The sequence below is a fragment of the Chanodichthys erythropterus genome, chromosome 12, assembly GCF_024489055.1.
Source record: "Chanodichthys erythropterus isolate Z2021 chromosome 12, ASM2448905v1, whole genome shotgun sequence".
NCBI classification, from domain to species: Eukaryota; Metazoa; Chordata; class Actinopteri; order Cypriniformes; family Xenocyprididae; genus Chanodichthys; species Chanodichthys erythropterus.
Genome location: NC_090232.1, coordinates 26,590,583 through 26,612,783, shown reverse-complemented (window position 1 = coordinate 26,612,783; position 22,201 = coordinate 26,590,583). Strand labels below are relative to the sequence as shown.

Sequence of the window (22,201 nt, the reverse complement as noted above, 5' to 3'; positions counted from 1 at the left end):
GTAAAGTAAAATGTACCTGTAGGTGTTTGAGCTGAACACACACACACACACACACACACACATGTTTGTTTTTGTGAATTGTGGGGACTTTCCATAGACTTCAATGCATTTTACACTGAACAAACTGTACATTCTATCCCCCTACCCTGCCCCTACCCCTAAACCTAACCCTCACAGGAAACTGTGCAAACTTTTACTTTTTCACAAAAACTCATTCTATATGATTTATAAACCCATTTACATTGTGGGGACCACTGGCTGGTCCCCACGATGTAGGTGAACTCAGGTTTATATTACATCATGGGGACATTTGGTCCCCACAATGTAATATAAACAAGTACACACACACACACACACACACACACACACACACACACACACGCTGGCATATGTGGTTTACTGTACAAACTGTATAGTCTTTCCCCTATACTAACCCTAACCCTAAATCTACCAATCATAGAAAACTTTCTGCATTTTTTTAATTAAAAAAACAAAAAACACCATTTAGTATGTTTTTTAAACCATTTGGTTTATATGGACATAGGAAGTGCCAGAATACACACAACAACAACAAAATCGTCAACAACAACAGAATATAATAATAAAAAAAGTTATCATAAATCAAGTAGAATTATATTATGCCAAAGGCATAGGCTTAAAAAAACCCTGTAAAATCAATTGCTCTTTTGATGACATTTGTACCTTTCATGTCATGAGGAAATTCTCAATTCATACCATTTTTCCCTTTCATCCTTCAATAAAAGATTGCCTGCAAGCAACTTCAGTGCAGGATCCATCAGTGCTATAATGTGGCCTTGACCATATTGTTACACACCAACTACACCAATGAGAGATTTAAAAAGACAGACATTTTCTCCTGAGGTGGTCGGTCACTGTGCTGCCAACAGTGGCTTTGAAGGAGGAAAATGATGGGTGAGTCACTCAGGAAAACTGCTGACAATAGAGTAGCTTTGAAAACTGAACACTTTGAGGACGGATGCCCTCTATGACTGTTGTTAGGTTCTCTTTGAAAGCTGAACATTTTCATCTCCACAGCCAATGTCTAAAAACCTTCTAAAATTTTCTCTAGATCTAGATTTTGAAAAAAAAAAAAAAAAAAACTAAAAATTGACTTTATCTGACAGTTCAGTTCAGCTCCGGGTTTGAATACATAGGCCTACATTCCATTGTACAGTCCATACAAATAGCAGTAGGCCTACAACAAAAAGGAGCAGGTTGCCTGAATAAACAGTATTCATAAAACAGTAGCCTATATATAGATGAAGTACTATATCAGGGGTATCCAAACTCAGTCCTGGAGGGCCACTGTCTTGCAGAGTTAAGCTCGATCCAACTTTAGCAAACCTGCCTAGAAGGTTCCTGCAGAGATTGTATATTATAGGAGATGAGAGGGTCTGTATATATCTCTTACCAATGGAGAAAGCGTAACGGCTAAATTAATCATGTGCGGCACCTCTCATATCATGTAATGGCATCTGCTCTCCTCTTCTGCGTACCGCCACAGCTGGAGTGTTAGCATTAGCCGTTATGCTTTTTTGGCTAAAGGTTGCAGGCTTGCCTTCCAGGAGCTTTGGTTCTAATATGCCTAAGACCTTAATTATCTGGTTCAGGTGTGTTTAATTGGGGTTGGAGCTGAACTCTGCCAGACAGTGGCCCGCAGGAGCAGGGTTGGACACCCCTCTACTATATCATAGTTTAACATAATTCAGACTAGACCACAGGCCTATACTTCATTAATTTATTCAACATTTATTTCCAGACGCAAGGTCCATTAGAAAAGAAACATACAACATACAAACCATTTTTTAAAAAAGACAATTTTACCAATATTTTCTCATAGATGACTGGTATTGGATCACACTTTGCCTAGGATTCGACCACAGCATAATAATAGATGGTCAAAAACCCTTTTTACTTTAAGGAACTTATCACCAATACTAATATTTCAAGTGCCTTAAAAGTCAAGTTCGTTTTGATTATAAACTATTGGCTGCTTAAGTTCTCGCAGGAAATTGTGGGTTCCATTTTTCACGTTCTTCTGAAAACTCAAGGGTCTGAGGAACTCTAAAATTTAGAGTCTAAAATCGTTGCTTGACGACTGTTTTATAGATAACCGTGATTATTTCACATACAGTCAAGACGAGGAAATGCGCGCATGAATTCATAACATAAACACACACACACACACACACACACACACACACACACACACACACACACACACACAGACAGAGAGAGAGAGAGAGAGAGAGACAGAGATGTAGTAAGAGGCGGGGATCAACGGCGCAGGAGCGAAACGGAAAATCCGTCTTCGACAATAAGCATCAGTCTCCGTGCCGATCTGAAGCTGTTTATACGGACGCGTCGATCTTATATGCAACATTATTTTTTTAAAGGGGGAATCGAGTGGAAACAAGATGTTTTTGTATAAGAGTTAGAAGTGGAACTTGGGTAGCCGAAGTCTTGGGCGTATCTCCACTTTTGTTCATTTATTTTCGAACTGAAAAACAGGCGACGCTGAGCGCATCTGATCTTCTCCGAGCGCACGGTGCTGATGAGGGCTTTGTCGGTGTGATCCGTGCGCGATGGCCGCTTCGGGCGGACAGAAGAGTGAGAAGTTAGATGAAGCTCAGGCTCTAGCCAGGAGTTGCGCAGGGCGACCGGACTTTCTGCCCTGCGATGGACTATCCATCTGCGCCACACACAGCCACGGGAAGTGTTTCAAGCTGCACTGGTGCTGTCATCTCGGTTGGTGCCACTGTAAGTACACGCATTCAGCATCGTTGAGACGTGGATAGAGAGGTACTATCAGTTGCTCAGAATAAACAGTAGGCTATATACTGGATGATCCGATCGAAATGCCTCAAGACTTAAAACTATCACCCACAAAGAGGAGTTTAATAGGTCAGCGCTCAGTTTGGCAAGTAAAAGAGGTTATGTTGAAAAAAATGTTTTAGTGTAAATGACAAATCGCAAGCTTTCTAAACATAATTCCCCCCCGATCATAGCACCTCTGGTTTGCAATAAAACAAAGCTTTCCTGCACAGTCTCAGGGAAATTCTTTTGTTCCCATTTCCCTTCAGAGTTCACGAACGCTGACGTCAGATAAGAGTTTCTTTAGTTTATTTTTAAGGGTTACGACTGAAGCTCTTCCAGTTGTTATAACCGTATACTGTCAAATGTGCATATTTAGCACATATTGACAGTAGCCTATACAGTTATAACAACTGGAAGAGCTTCAGTATAAAAATAAAGGTTCTTTATATGGCATTGATGGTTCCGTGAAGAACCTTTAACATCCGTTGAATCTGCACAAGGTTCTTTACAGTGGAATTATTAAAATGTTTTTCACACTAAGAAAAACGGAAATTCTCCTTGGGGAACTTAAAATAGTTCTTCTATGGCGTCACTGGGGGAAAAAACCCTTTTGGAACCTTTATTATTAAGAATGTAGGCTCTTACAATTATTTGTCTTTTAGTTGTTGTTAGATGCATATAAATTATAAGACAAGCATTTGTAGCTAGTCAAAACTGTTGCGACTGGAACATTTGGTTTTAAAAATGTAGCCTTCCTTAAAATGTAAATTTACTGTAGGCCTGCTGTGAAATAATCAAAATAATCAGTATTCAATAAAAAACATATATCTAGGTATTTTGCTAATCATACATAAAAAGGTCATTAATCTGGTAGGGACTATGTATTTTGTATTTCGGTCAAGAAGACCGTAATGCTTATCACATATCTCAGAGGGATGGAGAATCTTGCGTTTGTGTCACTTATGAAATATTAAACAAGTCGATAAATGATGCATAGACATCTTAGATATGACGTACAGTACCACCACTGGTTGTGAATGTGTATCTAGTTTCAGCTCTTCTAAGCAATATTTTAAAAATCGATTAAATCACTTTTACCTTTAAGTAGGCTAGCCTAAACGGGAATACATCGGGTCTTTATGATTTTCATGACAAAAATAAATAATAAAAAAAAAAAAAAAAAAAAAAAAAGCGAAATATAAAAAAATACCAAAATCACCGTTATTTTGCCAAGTAAGACATGTTCCTGGATCAACATATTTTGTTGATCCTGGAACAACATTCCTATCCAAAAATGTAGTCCTAACCTTTTCCCAACCCCTAAACCTAACCCTACCCATAACTTATCCCTAAAATCAGAGGGAAATGATAGTTGAATAACACTGTTGTGGAAGCACCTAACCCAGGTTGTAAGCCTAAACTTGACATAAATGGTAAACTTGTGCCTCAAATCTGATTGATTGAATGGAATGTTGTTCCAGAATCAACAAAGATGTTGATCCAGGAACATGTTGTACTTGGTGAAATCATGTTCACCCATACACAGCACCACCTGCCATATTAGTAATCGACAACTTTATTTATTGTTATATTGTTAGACATCAATTTCTGGAGATTAACCATGATCAGATGCGCATTATACTACCATTTGAGGGAGCTGTTTCTTTCTTTCTTTCTTTCTTTCTTTCTTTCTTTCTTTCTTTCTTTCTTTCTTTCTTTCTTTCTTTCTTTCTTTCTTTCTTTCTTTCTTTCTTTCTTTCTTTCTTTCTTTCTCTCTTTTTTATACCGAGGTCCTCACATACAGTAGGCCTATACTCACATACAATTCCATTGTCCAGCTCTAAACTGCTAAATGTGGACTACAGTATAAGGCATTATGCATTTTCAGTAACTTGACGTACAGCTAATTCAAAGAGACACCTGGATCTTTCTCAAAATACGATGACAAACCTGTTCCTTGAGATTTCAGCCATGAAAAAGAAATGAAGAATTCAAATTCAAGAAATCAATATCATTATATAACCCAACTATCATTATATAACCTAACATTGTTTTAAATAGTATACAATGGTTTGATTCTAATGTTTTGCACATCTGTTTAAAAGAAAAAAACAATAATTTGCAAGGTGCCTGAAAATCCCTTTGTCGCCTTCATCTGGAATAATTGACATTTCAATGACATTTACAGATAGTAAATTAATTTATTGCTCATTTTTTTCCAGCAGTGCAAGGTCTAGCAAGTTACATTGTTTAATGTATGCATGATATTTTGTGTAATTTGTTTTATTTACAAAATATTTAATGGTATAATATATTGATTTCATTTCAGACAGACATTCTTAAAGCAATATTTTATTAAAATTTGTCACTGGTTATAGAGATGTTACAACACTTACTTAATTCATGAAATAAAGCCTCATAGGGACTTTACAACTGAAGTGAAACTTGCTAAGATTGTACTCATGACTATAATGAATGTACATTATAGAGGAAGGCAATAGAGGAGTACAGCTGAGGATACACTGGGATGTCTTTATAAGGCAGTGATAGGATCAGGCCATTTCTGGTGTCAGGGGTGTCTGATAAAAATGGCCGTCATTGTGAGGCTAACAAATGTCATGTGACTGTGAAGGAGGGTGCAGATTCTTTAGATTCCTTTAACCTCTCTGTGAAATAATTATCTCCAAATGTGTGTGTGTGTGTGTGTACTGTGTATGTCTGTCTGTAAGAGAGAGAAGGAGAGAAAGAAAGAGAAAAATCAGTGTAAGCTTTTTAAACACTTAGTGAAAATTCTTATTCTTCTGGGCAATTGAGGTTGCTAAGTTTTTGTGGGTTCCGATGTGCAGTTGCATCAGAACAGTGTTTCTGCCAACAGACTGTCTGATTCTTAAGTCTCGCTTCCTGTTTAAGACTGGCACAACATCATTCTGACTAATTATGAAAGAGAGGTTCTGTGAAGCCAGTGTCCACAGTCAAGCAAAACCATTCTTGGCTAAACGGCGTGTTTGAGTCAAACCTCACATCTTGACTTCACTAACTCCTTCCTAGTTTTAAAACAGAGGGAGGAGAACTGTCAAAAATCTTATGTACCTGACTTAGTTTTTTCGATTAGCTACGTAAACGCTTTAGGTGTCTGTGTCTTGGAGCTCTGAAATAAATACATTCAACAGTTTTGCTTCTTTTCTGACTGACAAGTTGAAAAGGAAATTAATCAGGATATGACAGGAAGTTCACATAGCTCTGTCATAGGTCAAGCGCTAGACTGGCCATGTTGCTAAGTTGGGCTTTTTTATCTCAGCTTTAAAAGGTCAGCACAATTTATTCCAAGCTTTAAGGTCTCAGCTTTGGTTTTGCTTTTTTAAAGTTCAAGCTTTCTCTTTCAGAACAAAAATGATAGTGGTCAAGTCTTTGAGCTTTTAGCCTCACTTTATGTAAAATGACAAAGTACAACATCAGTCTCACCCACCATTCAAAACTAAATTGAGAATGCCAGTTAAATTCCGATTAAATTCCTGAATTTGAATTGATGCACCAGCAGAAATGCAGTTTAAAGGGCTAGTTGACCCAAAAATTAAAATTGTGTCATTAATTACTCACCCTCATGTCGTTCCAAACCTGTAAGACTTTTGTTCATCTTCAGAACACAAATTAAGATATTTTTGATGAAATCTGAGCTTTCTGTCCCTCCATAGGCAGCCTTCACAACTGATACTTTGACTCTTTAAAAATTCATAAAGAGATCAGAAAACTACTCCATATGAATTGAGTGGTTATGAATCACCGTCGATATTGAACGCGATATTGCGTGGCTTGTCAGTGAACTACGGCTCTGTCTATTAAATTCCGCTCCATTTGAAAGCAGGTGATGGCGATTTAGCGGTAATCAGGGAACCGGCGTTACTGACGAAATGCGCGTGACAAAAGCATTCGATATATCGCCCAGCCCTAATTCACATATAAACATTCATTCATCAACTCAAATCAGTTGTGGTAAACAGAAGCTCAAGCATGTTTGCTTGGTGTGCGAGAACCAATGAGGTTCAATCTCGTGTGTTACGCAGCACGTTTAAGCTTCCGCAAGAGGTTTGTTCTCGCGCATCAAGCAGGTTCAGTTGAGCTTTTGTTTATGTTCGCTGATCAATGTTTATGTGTGAGTAAAAGCCTAAATTAAACTTTTCATCATATAAAGTGATCAAGTCTCTTCAGAAAATTTGGACTAAACCACTCAATTCATATGGATTAGTTTTACAATCTCTTTATGAACTTTTTGAAGCATCAAAGTTGCATCTGTGAAGGGACAGAAAGCTCTTAGTTTTCATCAAAAAGATCTTCATTTGTGTTCCGAAGATGAACGAAAGTCTTACGGATTTGGAACGACATGAGGGTGAGTAATTAATGACATCATTTTTGGGTGAACTAACCCTTTAAATGTAAGGAAATAGAATTAAGAGGGATTCAAATGTAAAGAGATAAATATGCAGAAAAAAAGAAGAATGTGTAATTTTGTGCTGCCATTCCAATTCAACATCCTGTAGGGTGTGGCCATTACAGGAATTATTGCATTAGTGGCAAAGCTAAGTCCCAGACACACCCACACAGCATAACTGTAACGTTCAGTTGTCACAGTAATTAAGCCATTATCTGTTCTCATTAGAGGGAGGATGTTTATGTTTGCAACACTAGCATTATGTAAACATGCTAAATAATAATTTGATACTTCGTTCAGTGCAGCGCAGGCTCTCAGGTGGAACCGGTGCTGTTTAAAATGGAATGACAAGGATCCTCCCGGGAGCTTGACTGACATTTGTCCTACTTGTGAGCTGAATTGCATGAGTTGTGTCTTCTTTCATGACCCAACAAAGTTAATACCAGTATTATACAGAAACTCTGTCAGGTTCTCAGCTAAAAAACACTGATTAGGTCAGTTTAATGATAATTAGAAGACACAGTGAGACATCAGGAGAAAGGTATTAATTCTTTGCATGATGAGGGATAGTGTGCAATCAGCTGGCCATTATCCCAAAATAAACCGCAGGCATCAGGTCTTAAGAGGGTATATTTTGTGATAATGGTCATCTGAATATTTCATTTTTGCTACTTACAAACTGAATAATGAATGAATAAATAAATAAACAAATACATGGACATGAACTACTGATTTAAGTTTAAATTATTTTTTTATGAGAAAAGAAAAAGACCATAGGAGAAACTACAGGACACATGAAAATACAGTCATACAGTATAGAAGATACAAATTTCTTATACAGATTTTATACATTTTACATTTCATTGTACAAAAATATATTTGATTTCAGAATACAGACCCATCAGAATTCTATAGTCACGTACTGTAATACATTCTGTATATTTAAACAGATATTCTGTGTATTAGCAAAGTTCAGGAGAAACATATTTAATGCTGCAGAGACCTTGCAGCTATGCAAAAACTGATCCCAAGATACTGTACAATACCACTGTCTGTTAGTCTCACATGGGGACAAGAAGTCATTGTACAGTATAAAGCCCAGAGGCAGTTAGAAATGTATTTTTACACACTTGCAGGAGTGAATAACTGAATACAGATTGGCTTTGTCCTTTGAGATAAATCTTTTAGAGGAGTTCCCTGCAAACCCTGGGGAATTCTGATGTTTTCCGCTCTCGTATTCCTCTTTTTCTGTCTTTTATTTGTCTTTGCTATTTGGGTGCATCACGTAAACACAGCAGGCGTTGTTATTGTTTACCTCCCTAAAGGTTTAGCAGAAAGATATGCCGTTCGGGGACTTCAAAACATATAGGATGCTTTTAAGAGTTCACTGAATCAGCTGTGTGTGGTTAGATTTTTAGTGGAATTTTATTTCTGTTTGTTAAAATTGTTGTTTTGCAGCCACCAGATGTCTCTGAGATTTAATATGAATGACATCCCTCCAAAGTGCAAAAAACATAATGATATGCTTCAGTCCAGAGGCCCTAGTATGTTGGTGTTCTGGGCGTTGTAATGCTTTTCAGCACTTGTCAAGCTCTGATGAAAAAGAAGGTGAGAGTGCTAAGTTTCTCTCAGTGGGCTGTAGGGCAGGTCATAGCACATCAGTACTGTGAGTTAGCCTTGATAATGACAGTAATAATATGTCATCTTTCTCTGGATGGATGGATGGATGGATGAGTTTAGGTGTCATGCACTGGGGTCCTCCCAGCCAACTATTGAGAGCATTGCTGTTGATTGAAATAATGCTGAAATGAAGTATAACATAAATATTAACTGAAAAACCAAACATATAAAAATGAAAGCTAATATTAATAAAACTATAATAAAAGCAAAATAGAAAATATAATAAAAGTAAAATAGAAACTAAAATAACACTGGTGTGTGCTGACCTCATGAAACCGTAAGCACTTGAATGGATAAAGTGAGCTGATTCAATAGGGGCTCCAGAACCCTCAGCACATGCAGTACATACCCCTTTTTCACCAACACAGTTACAGTCTTCCCACAGTTACAATTCCCAAATGGGGTTCCAGGCCAGAAAGATCAGTTCAGTTCCAGCCCTAAAAATTAGCTGGTTGCGAACGGAGCTGGAAAAAAATACTGGTGCCATCTCGTTGAGCAATGTAATAACGTTGCACTACATTGCTCTTTACATCTAAATAAAACTCTGTGCGCGAGGGAGACCCAGTGTGCGAGTGAATAAACGGTTTCAGTTCATCGCCGAAAAGGACAGATGAGAGTAGAATCACTCCGTATCGCTAGAATCACTCCTGTACTGTGAACATCAAAACAGAAGTACTGAAATTTTAAAAATGTGAGGCTTTGAGCTGGTTCGTAAACACCTCTAATTGGCCTTTGTGTTCACGCACTCATCAGATATAGAAGGTATGCATTGACGTCACTTTCCCGCCGGAACAGCTGAACTGAGTGGCAAAAGAGCCTGCTGTATGACTGGATTTAAAAAGGGAAACTGTGAAAACGCGAGTAAAACAAACAATTACACTAGAGGTTGGACTCGATAGTGTTCCTTACAACTTTTCAAAGAACCCTAATCCATGGACATTGACATGCAGCCAGAAATCGTGTTTCTTGACATTTATATGTGCCTGATTTCGACGCCGGGGAAACACATAAAGTAAATCTAAAATAAAGCGAAAAAAAAAAAGGTAGCCTAGGTATGAATCCAAGTGATCACTTATATCAATGTTATATTTATCGTCACATCGTCCAGCCCTAAAACTTGTATAGTTTTTGTCAGTGTTTAAAAACACCGAATTATGCAGAATATAAGATGGTAAATGTTTAATTGAGGAGTAGATATAACAATACAATATGATTTTACCCCAAAATCCAACATTTTGACACAAAATAACTGCAAATCCACGTTTCTCTGCCTGGAGTTCAGTTGTTTCTGTGAATTGCAGCAATCCATTTTCTTCTCTTTTCTGTCGCTTTCAGCAGCCTGTATACCTTTTTTTTGTCAAATCAATTTGTACAGTCAAAGCTCTTTCCCGTTTTGAATGTGTTTTGTGTGTTTTTCACAGCATTCATGCTGAAAACCAATGCTGCCACTCAGTGGGCGTAACTGCAGTCACAACGGCCGGCGGTGACGTCACATGCATACCCTCTATATCTGTGATTGGCTACAATGATCAACGCATGGGAGCATTTGAAAGCACACAGAAGTGTTTGGATTTGAAAGCGGGAGCATATGAAAGCAGGTATCTTTCAGCGGACCGGTCCGCTGATAGATGCCTGCTTTCAAACGTTCCCGTCCCGCATGTATCTGTGTAAGTGCTTGGTGAAGAGCATCATTGATGTCTATTTACAACATGTTTTTGAAGCGTTGATGATTGTAGCCAATCACAGACATGTCTGATGAGCTCGTGAACACAATTGCCAATCAGAGGTGTTTATGAATCCGCTCAACAGTGCTCAAAGCATCACATTTTGAAAATTTCAGTACAGACTCAGTATCGCGGTTGGTACTTTTGACAGTGCTTGACTGGTTATAAGCAGGTAAACAACACATAGTAGAGTTACGTCACTGTTTGCTCCTCAAGTCTGTGGAAACACGCGTCCGGTTCGCGACAGTCTCCAGTCCGCCTGGCCGAGAAAAGGCTCTGGCTCCAGAACATGAACCATTCTGGTGGAAAAGGGGTAACAGTGTAAGCTGACTACTAGGGGCCTCAGGCCCCTTAGCACATTGTATGCTAGCCAGTTCCCAAGGCCCTCAGCTCACTGAAAGTTATTACTAGAGTTCCTAGGGTCATCAGCCTATATATAGTGTAAGATCATCACTAGGGGCCCCAGGCCCCTCAGCACATATGGTGTAAGCTGTAAGTTAACCACTAGGACCCCTTCAAAGTATTCTCACAATAATTTTTGGATGGGTCCAACATGTTATTTAGGGGAAACAAGAATAATGATTGTGATGATGTTCAGGAGTCTGAATCTGATTAATCCTAAATAAATTTTATCTTGCTCAAATTATTGCTAAAAATTAATATGATGCTTATGATGCTCAATGTAACATCTTATAAGCACGGCATGAGATGATGCTCAGTCTGTTCTTGAAGCCAGCCTGGACTGGCTAGTAAACCTATCAGACACACAGACAGAGAGGGAGAGAGTCAGAGAGACAGAGAGGGAGAGTTCTACCTGAGTTGAGCTGAGGCCTAAGCGTGAACATGGCCTTGCCTGTCTAATCCTGATGAATGATTCACACTAAGGGATTTTCAAGGCCTTCATCATCAGTCTTCATTCAACCCACTTCTATGAGACCAGTCCAATGTGTAATTACAGACGATCAGGACAGAGAGATATGTAGGAGTGTAGGACTCATCTCCTCTCATCTGTGACTTCACTTTTCTAATTAGGGTTCTCTCTCAGCCTTTTATCAAAATGTGTATTTCACACAGTCTGAAAAGGCAGCTACACTCACCAGGTTGTTTTTGACAGTCTGTGCTATATTTTTTGTAAATGTGCCTCCAGACTTTTGTCTTTGTGATAGCAGCTACTCACTGTTTAAATGAAGTATACACTGCAGAGAGAGAGAGAGAGAGTAGAGCTATTACAGTGAAAAGGGTTTTAAGTGTGTACATCCAGACAGAACATTATTTTATCACTGTTATGTCTTTCCAATCCCATATGTTTTTTTTTTCTTTCTTTTTCTGGGGAACACAAAAACAGGATATTTTAAGAATCATGGCACAACTCTTTTCCGTACAATGGCAGTTCATAGGGACCATGTCTGTTCACAGCAGAATTTACTCACCCTTATTCCAAATCTGTATACGTTTCCTTTCTCTGCGGAACAAAAAGTAAGGTATTTTGATTGTTGGGGTCCTAGAAAAAAAAAAACTTTTTGTTTGTGTGAAAAGTAATACTTTAGCACTATACGCTGAATCTTTAAGAAAGACCACCATAGTTGGTCATCAACCTTTGTTCTGTTTTTAACTAGCTTAACTACCTTAACCAGAAAGACTTTTTTAATGAAACATCAAAATCATTATGTTATTTGATAAGCTTCACCAACTAAGTTTTGCCAGTGATTAACCAACAATATCAGCACAAAACAACCACACCAGCACCAAAGCACATATAAGAATACAGTAAATACAATAAAAACATACTTTAAAATATTGTAGACACTAGAGTCAAGTTAAGTCAAGTCTCCTTTATTTACATAGCTCTTAAAGAATAGTGTCAATGCAGGCAGATCAAAGCACTGTTGAATATCAAATGTCAAGTTAAATGTCAAGTGTCCCCAACTAAGTGCAAACAGGTGGCAAATAGGTGTTAAAATGAAGAAACCAGGCTTAGTCGGGGGGCCAGTTCTCCTCTGGTGAACAGTTGTTACGATACAGGTTGCTATCATAAGTCCAGACACTAGACAGACAAAAGTTCACGTTATTGGTTTGCAATTAATAGGTAGTTCAATGTTTAGAGCAATGTTTAGAAGTTGCTGATTTGCATTATATAATTTTATTCCAAAAGTAACTGCGATTAAGTCAAAATTGTGACTCGACTGAATCAGATTGAAGTTTATAGTCTGTGTAAGAGCCAATTTGATATGTCAATAACTTGTATATTTTGTTTGTTTAAAGTGTTGATAAGTAATAACAAATGTAATTGTGATTTTCTTTGAAAGGCAATTCTGATATTTCCTGTATCATTATTATTATTTCTTATGTTTTCTGTATGTATAATTTATATTCTGTTTCTTTAACTGCCACGCCCACTTGGTGTTACGCGAGACTGAACGGGTTCAGGCAGAAAAGTAAGGGAGAAACAGTTTTCTTACCGTTGCTGTCTTTTATGGATAAAACTTGTGTTTAGACGTTTAAGGAAACACAGGATAAAGGTTTAATAAGTGTTATATTCTAGGATACAAGAAGAACCAACAAGATTTGTGTTTAATTTTGTAATTTTGATTAAACTCGAACATGTTCACGGACTTTGGACTGACTGTGATGAGTAAGAAAGAACCCATTTTTCCTGCCACTGTGTTCCAAGTTAAGTTAATCTAGGACTTTGCATTTACAGTCTGAAGTTTTCATTTCTGATAGCTCAGACTGCATGTGTGTAAAACAGGATATGGCAAGTCCTGGTCACATCCGCCCATAAACCCTGATTGTACATCAGGCTTTGTTTTCTAATATTTGTATGGCCAAAAGAAATCAAAGCCAAAAAGACGAACGGTCATTAGTTCTTATCTGTAGACACACACATTTTGTGGTACACTGTCAGCAGAAGTTTTTAAAGTCGACTTTTACTGATTCTTCACTGATAAAACTCAATGCAATACTTGCTGGATCACTCAAATTCCACTTATTTATACATACCAAGTATAAAATCTCCAAAAAGTGTTGTATCCAGTTTCATTAGCTTTCATCATTTCATCAAGTGTGAATGAAACATGAGGATAGATACTGGTAACAGCAGCTCTGAATCTTTCTATGGAAGTGTAAATGGTTCAATTAGGTACAGTGCTCTCCTCCTAGCACTTAGCACAGACTTCTAACCCATCCACGGACTTACGGTCAAAGATTTGTAATGGTGTAATGATTTTTAACATACTGTAATATATAGTTGCATCAGGCATTAGTAGTACATTGTTATCTGTAATTTGCAGAATGACCCAAATACTGAGCTGATTTAGCAGGATAATTATGACTAGCATCAAATGATTTGCTTGTCTAACAATTTACATTGCCAACAGATTGGATGAAAAAAAACGAAATCAATCAAAAAAAAAAAAATAAAAATCTCAATAAAGTTTTGCACATTTCCGTATTCATTATCAAACTTTAAACAGCTGCAAAATTGTGCTGTGTTCCTGTGCTGAAGTCCTAAAGTACTGAACCCAAGCTTTTGGATGAGAAATAATGAACTTGTGAAACCATCAAGTTCAGTCGTACAGTTACTTAACTTAATTATTATATTATTATTTTTTATTTTGAGACTTTCCTGTTAATTAGCATTACACACAACCGATGTCGATCTACATCTGACATCTCATCATAGAAATTACTGGACAAAATACAGTATAGACACACACTTTTTATAATACACAGGTTTTTCCTTTCAAGGGCAGTAGGAATGTTTTTGCTTCCTTGTACCTAAGAAAATCTTTCTTTATTAGAAGCTTAATTTGAAAAGACAGTCGTGATGGTTACAAATACAGTGGCTGAAGAATACTTGTTCTCAACAGGATGTTGATGTGATTATTACGAGAGACAGAGTTTTTGTACAAGCCTCAAGACATCTATCATTTCACATTTCACACTTGACTGCAAAAACTGTTATTTCAGATCCATAGTGATGTGGAGGCAATTGTTATGTAAATACATTCATCCATCTTCAAATTCTGTAGCTTGGCAGTTGAAAAAGTGAAAGAAATACAGTCACGAAAAAAAATGGCAGTGACTATACTGAATGGTGGGATTAGAGGTATTGGCTCTTTTGACTGGTTAACTGGGACAAGCCTTTTTTTACTTTCTTTCCATTTTTTTTTATTTTTTTTTATTTTTTATTTTTTTGAAATATCAGTGAGGTAGCCTGCTCTGTCTTATTTTCTCCCTCTGAAGCAGATTAGCATTCATCCCACCACAGCCAACATGACAAATCTGGGCATATAGACAGCTTATTTAAGTGGATCTCCTGTGTCAAATGCTTTGAATGAAATGTATGTCATGATCTGTTCATATGATTCCGATTCATTCAAGATCCCTGTACATTTTTTTATTGTCCTATTAAATTTTAGACAATCTTTTTAAAAAACAATTTATTTGTGGTAAATTTGCCTTTATTGTATAGGACAGTAGAGACTTGACAGGAAGCGATGTAGGAAAGAGAGAGCGGCAGAATTGGAAAGTACCTCGAGCCAGGGCTCAGACTCAGGTCGCCCGAAGCACAAACACGCCATGTGTCAGTACACTGCCCACAAGGCTACTGGCTTCAACAACACACTCTTTATTATATACTGAATATACTATACAACCCCTCTCAGTCCTTGTCCTCATAATTTGCAGACCTGCATTTAGGCTGACTTCATTTAAAGCAGATCTAGCACTGAGAGACTGAAAGAAGAAGCATTGCAGAGGATGCAGTGTTTATCTAATCTTCAGATTCTCATTGCCTTCCAATCACATTACAAGTTGGGTGTGTAGACAGACAGACAGAAAGACATAAAAAGATGTGTTTGTCAGAAAAGTAGTTTGTTTGGCAAAGCAGAATATTTTACATTAATCTGCAACTGATGTCTGTAATAAGAACTCATTCTATGTCAGCCAATGATGTTGGAAATTTTAGGTGTTTTCCCTTGCTTTTCCCAGCCCTGGTTCATCTGTTTCACAATAGTTTCAAAGTGAAATGTCCAGTGAGTGGTGCTAAAAGCGTGTTTAGTTTTTTTTTTCCGGAATAGATGAACGTGTAGCTATATTGCAATGATTTATTACGTTGGTGTTTGTAGGTATCACCGCAGTTCTGAATTGATATGTCCGGTGAGTGACGGTAAAAGCTTAATGCTCCATCACGTTTAATATCGTACACCTACACTAAACCCTAAACCTACCCGATAGTGTTAGCAAATGTGACATAAAAACGTAATCGTAACCATGGCATTTTAGCTTGTTTTTGAACTCTTGTCTTTGAGCTCTTTTATAGTGACTCGTCTTTCACAGGACTCCTACCCAAGCTCTTTGCTTAGCAAGTACAGTTCTGTACCCCAGACAGCAACATAGCATGGCCCAGATCCGTCCCACATCTGGTTCATGCGAATTACACGTTGCTGTCAGTTACATCAGTAAAACTGAACACATGGAGCTGGGTATGCAAACTCCAAAATATATTCGTTTATAAATCATGCACTATGGTAAGTGTTTTGATGTCATTTCATTATTGTGCAAGGAGCCACATGAAAACAAGTCTTTATTCAGCCATAATCTGGCCCTGTAATCATAATTGTGTGTGAAAACAATTAAAAGTGCTTGCTGTTTTACTGCCTCTAGTGTTCATTTCTGTTAGAAACTGCAGTGATATGGTCATATTGGTATGTATTTTGCGTTTTGCAAAAATGTTGACAAAGGTACGTTTTTCCATTGAGCCTGTGTTGTTTTTAGGGCTTAAAATGAATGGTAAATCTAGAAGGTGCAAAAATAGCGGGACAGAGCAGATAAAAGCTTGTTATGCTACAGAAATGCTGTTTCAGACCAGATATCTGAGATACCACACATCTTTGTTTCACCTCTAAATAAGAGTAGAGATTTGGATTAGATGGAAATTCTTACTCCAGCCTTACAGCAAGCTGGGCCTCAGAATGTTCCAGAGTAAAAAATCCATTCCATCTCTGTAGGGAGTTCCTTTGAAATCCTAGCCATCACACTCAAACTCCATTCACTGTATTGGGGAAATGCAGTAGAATTGCTTTTTAAAGGAGATATTTAAATAACAAGAGTTCAGTACATGGAAATTACATACAGTAAGTCTCAAACTCCATTGTTTCCTCCTTCTTATATAAATCTCATTTGTTTAAAAGACCCCCGACAGGCGAATCTCAACATAACACCGACTGTTACGTAACAGTCGAAGTGTACGCCCCCAATATTTGCATATGCCAGCCCAATGAGCCCATGTTCAATTACACAAGGGCAGCCAGTAACGTCTGGATGTGCACAGCTGAATCATCAGACTAGGTAAACAAGCAAGGACAACAGCAAAAAATGGCAGATGGAGCGATAATAACTGACATGATCCATGATATCATGATATTTTAGTGATATTTGTAATTTGTCTTTCTAAATGTTTCGTTAGCATGTTGCTAATGTACTGTTAAATGGGGTTAAAGTTACCATCATTTCTTACTGTATTCACGGAGACGAGAGCCGTCGCTATTTTCATTTTTAAACACTTGCAGTCTGTATAATGCATAAACACAACTTCATTCTTTATAAATCTCTCCAACAGTGTGTAATGTTAGCTTTAGCCACAGAGCAAAACCTCAAACTCATTCAGATTCAAATGTAAACATCCAAATAAATACAATACTCACATAATCCAACGCATGCATGCAGTATGCATGATGAACACTTTGTAAAGATCCATTTTGAGGCTCCGTGGGCAGGGGAGCACGAGAATTAAAGGGGCCGCAACCTATATATCGGTGCATAGTTAAAAATGCCCCAAAATAGGGGCATTAAAAGGGGACACCTTAGATTTATATTACATCTTGTAAAAAAAACGTCCGATGACATCTTTAAAAAAATATATATATATGTATAAAAAACAGAGACTGACCGCACATAAAAGCTCCAAAAACTATGGAGTTAAATGAGAAAAGAAAAAACGTATACGTATTCTTGCTCAACCTAACTTTTCTCAAACCCACCTTTCGTCATCTATTTTTTAGTTCTCTCACATCCAGTCAAGGATATCAGTGACTCCTGCTGCTCATATATTCTTTGTTTTAGGGCATCTGTTGTATTCGATACATATGAATATATATTTTGAATGTTATTCATTGCTTTCGAAAGGCAAAATGTTCAATCTCCTCTTTTTCTCGTTGCAGGTAAATACGTCTACCAACCCATGACCAGTGTATGCCAGCTTCCCAGCACACCGGTTCCAGTTGCCCCCTCAGGTCACAGCCACACCATGAACCTGTCCATCTCCCTGGCTGAGCGCTTTCTCAGGACGGCTCCCAAGTTCCAGGCTCCACCCTGCCCAGAGTCTCCCAAGTTCTGCGTCATCTCTGACCTCTTTGTGGATGATTACATGGTCAAACGTATCAACGGTAAGATGTGTTATGTTCAAAGGCCGCCTCCACCTACACCAAATCCCACACACCAACCCCAAACGCCGGCATCTCAACCTGCACCCCAACGTACCAACCAGCACAGAGGGCAAGCTGGCCCAACTGTTAAACACGATCAACCAAACAAGAAGATCTCAGGCCCTAAAATGGACCACTGCTCCTCTCCATCCAGCTCGGAAGACTCTGGAATTAATGCATTGGGTCTGCACTACATGGAATCATGCGATGAGGACTCCTGCATGGATGATGATGATGAGGAAGAAGAGGATGACGACCTGAGTACCGATGGGGACTCCAGTCCCGGTAGCCTCTGGGAACAGGATGAGTGCACTTTACTGTCACCGTCCAAATCAATGGTTGAGATCATTGAGAAAATTGAGACTACGGTTTGACGTGCCTGTCAGTTAATGCCACAGTTGAAATTCTTTAGTCATGGAAACACTTCCCTACACTATCCTATCTGCAGGTGCATGAGTTCAATGAGCCAGTGAAAGCACACACTCCCTGTTATGGCAATGCCATCCGAGGTTGTCCCAGAAAACCCCTCGAGAGATGAGTCATGGAGACTTCTCTCCTGTACTTACTACAACTCTCATTTTCCCTATAGTCTGTTACGCATGGTGAGGCTAATGTAGGTTACACTCAAGTAAGTGCACTGACAAACATATCGTGAGGACTCTGACCAAATGGGACTCAATACATGATAGAATATTTCATGGATGAACAGATGTATCAAAGTCGAACTCAAAAGTATGAGGCTACCTAGGGTATGTCTCTCCCTAGAGAGCTCAGCCACACTCTGTCCAATGCATAGAAGCGGAAGAGGGGATGGCTGATGCAATATGGAAAGATCTAGACTAAGACAGTTGGTGTGTGGAGAGTGCTCAATGATAGGAGGAGAAAGAGTGAGGCAGAGAAAGAGAGGCTTTCAATGTCCTGATAGCAGGATCAGTTAGAACAGTGGCTAAATCATGCATGAGCTCAGAGAACAGTAATGAAACTTTGTGATGAAAGGCGATTGAAGCTCCGTGCTTGAGGGAATGCCCTTTCGCTCAAATTCTCTCACACACAGAAATTCCCTATAGGCTCAGCCAAGGTACATGAGGGTTTCTTGTCTGGAACCAGACTATGTGGGAAGGACTAATCCTCCCATCCTCATACTTCTCAAGGTTTGTTGCTTCTTTGGTTATGGAATACAACTTTTTGACAATCAGTTATAGAAAAAGTAGATTTAAGATAAATTGAGAAAACGAAAAGAGTAAAATTGAGTCTTTTTCTCCCAAGAACCTCATTGTGATGGGCATTTGTTCCATTTTGTCAAGCACCTGTACCACAAGTATGTGGTGTTACATTGACAAAGCCAAAGGTCTGCTTAGGGGCTATTCACACAAGGGACAGGGTCTTGCATCCATCTGATAGAAAGATGTTATTTGTCCTTACAGAACATCTCGCTGTTTTTTTGTTTGTTTGTTTTCTTCCGCAGAAGAAATAAGTCATATTTGGCATTAAGGTCAATAAATGATTTTTGGATGAACTATTCCTCCAATATGCCACATCAAGTTATGACTGTTTTAAAACAGAACAAATCTGAGGATTTAGGCAGGATATGTTCATAGAAATATGGACAAGTGTATTGAGGGTTTATATTAAGAACAATGTAGAAAAAAATAATGTAACATTTACATTTGTTCATTTTGGAGATACTGTTTCCAAAGCTTGCATTGCATTCAAGGTATAATTTTTTTTGAGTGCATTCCAAGGGAATCAAACCCATAGCCTTGGTGTAGCTAGTGCCAGGCCTGGTCAGGAATGCTATAAACCAGTCTTCAGGTCAGTTCGGTTGCCCCTGTCTAGCTGAATTTAACACAAGAACACACTCTGTGTGAAGCGCCCCTTAGTGTCACTGAAATCACATCTTTGAGACCTTCACTGGCTGCAACAGTTTCAGTTTATCTTTAGGGTCTAAGAACATTTACTTCATTCAGACTTGACATAGCATCTCCAGGTCTCATTTAATTCTTGTATTCAAGTTCATCTTATTGTATTGAGACCACAAATAAAACCCAAGCACAGTTATAGACTGAGAAAAAAAGTATATCAGGACCTGTGTGTCAAGAAGTGCTTCTTTACCCTGGTTTATTAAGCACATGAAACCATTCCAATGTATTTGTTTTCTTTGAAGACTTGACTTTGGTGTCAGCCATGTTGTAGACCCAATCCTGTTCCCAGAAATATACCTACCTGCAGAGCTCAGCTCCTACCCTGATCAAACACAATTGAACCAGCTAATTAAGATCTTCAGGAGCACTTGATAATATAAAAACCCCTCTTGTAGACAAAGACTTCATCTGAAATTGCACACTTTCATACTATACAGCTATGGAAAAAATTAAGAGACCACTTAACATTGATTTCTGAACTTGGAGTGGTCTCTTAATTTTTTCCATAGCTGTATATAAAAAAATGTGACAAAATAAGTATGTCTGAATTCACAGTACTCATAAAAGAGTAAGCAAAAAGTACCCGGATGGCCTACTTCTGTAGGTGAGATTTGGTGAGATTCTGTAGTGTGCATACGATAGACACTTTACATTGCAGGCCACGGGAGAGGATTTGTGAATGGCAGTGAAGTGATGCAACTGATGCTGGTATAGGTCAAGTGATAATGACAATGTAGTAGGTCTGGATTACATTCATACTATTAGAACATACTTTTTTAGTGGTTGTGAAGTAATTAATTATTCAAAATAAGTACCTTCTCAATGTGATTTCAGATGAAGCCTAAGTGTCTGATCCCACTGCTGAGGTGGAATACAGTCCTACATGAAATTTAAAGAACTGCACAGAGAATTCACACATCAATGTCTTGCTCCATATTGTTAAAGGGATTGCAACTGTGTAAACCAAAAAAGTTATGACAGTATATTTGCTAATTATGGGGCTACGCACTGAGACTGCCAAGGATGTACTTGCTGGATGAAAAACAATTTAACCTTTTTTGATGATCCAACCTGATTTATTTCATGTTATGGCTCAAATTGTGACACTAGCTTACAGTTTGCCAAACCTATGTAATATATAAGCACATATGTAACTTCACTGCCTGAACAAAACTATAAATTTTGGAGCTATGCTGAAAATCTGATGGAAATGGACCACAATCCATAGATGGTGCAGGTGTGATTCTCTCCTTGTTACAGAAAGAATGAATATGACTATCCCTGTTTCTGCAGTTTCATATCAGGGACTTATACTGTAGCTACAAATATATACTGTAGATATACAAATGTTTAGCAAATATACCCATTTTCTCCTTTTTTTTCTTATATCAATTATTGTTAACTCACCTCTTATTTTTTTCTTATAAAGAAATATTGAAAATAACAAATGTTTCTGTCTTTCTTTCTGAAAATATGCTGATGTTAGTGGAACTAGTCAGAAAATACCAGATCTTTAAGCAGGCTTCCAAACTTTGCGTTAATGTATTTTTACAGAAAAGTTTTTGTGTGATTCTCGAGCTGTTAAAGGCTAACTGCATTGGCCTTTTAATCCTAGATAATCCTAGAGAATTTCAAGTTCAATTTGCCACCTTCATTATCAGAAAAGAGGACATTTGGGAATCTTAGAGGAACACTTAGCAGAGAAACCTGCTTGAAGCCATTGAAGCAGAGAGACTTATGCCTACTTGGAAAACAGATGGGTATACTAAAAGGGAATGGCTCCATGGAATACAAGCCTGAAAAAATTAAGTAACAAACCACAAATCTTTCCCTGTTGCTGTGCACACTTTCATCTCTGTGAAATAACATCTGTAGAACTAGGTAGTGTAACTCTAATGAAGAAAGCCACAAATGGTCTTTGTGACTAATAGGTAAGAAAAGTCATTGACAACAAGCTATGTAAAACACTGCAAACAAGTGCAATGTACCAAAACCAAGGATGGATTATGCCTCAAGCCTTGAGCTCAGGGCCCATTGAACGGGGCTTCAGCAAACTCCCAAAGATCCCTCAAGATGACTTAAATTGATTCCCAGGGTCCCAGGGTTCTATGAGGTAGAAAGTGT

The 22,201-nt window shown here is 38.1% G+C and overlaps 1 protein-coding gene across 1 annotated transcript; it reads left to right on the top strand.

Moving 5' to 3' along the window:
- Positions 1-2,291: 2,291 nt before the first annotated feature.
- On the top strand, positions 2,292-21,481 carry c12h3orf70 (chromosome 12 C3orf70 homolog). Its single transcript, XM_067403151.1, has 2 exons — positions 2,292-2,781; positions 17,892-21,481. Exons 1-2 carry the CDS (start codon positions 2,607-2,609, stop codon positions 18,527-18,529), a joined length of 813 nt encoding a protein of 270 aa, XP_067259252.1. The 5' UTR covers positions 2,292-2,606; the 3' UTR covers positions 18,530-21,481.
- Positions 21,482-22,201: the final 720 nt, after the last annotated feature.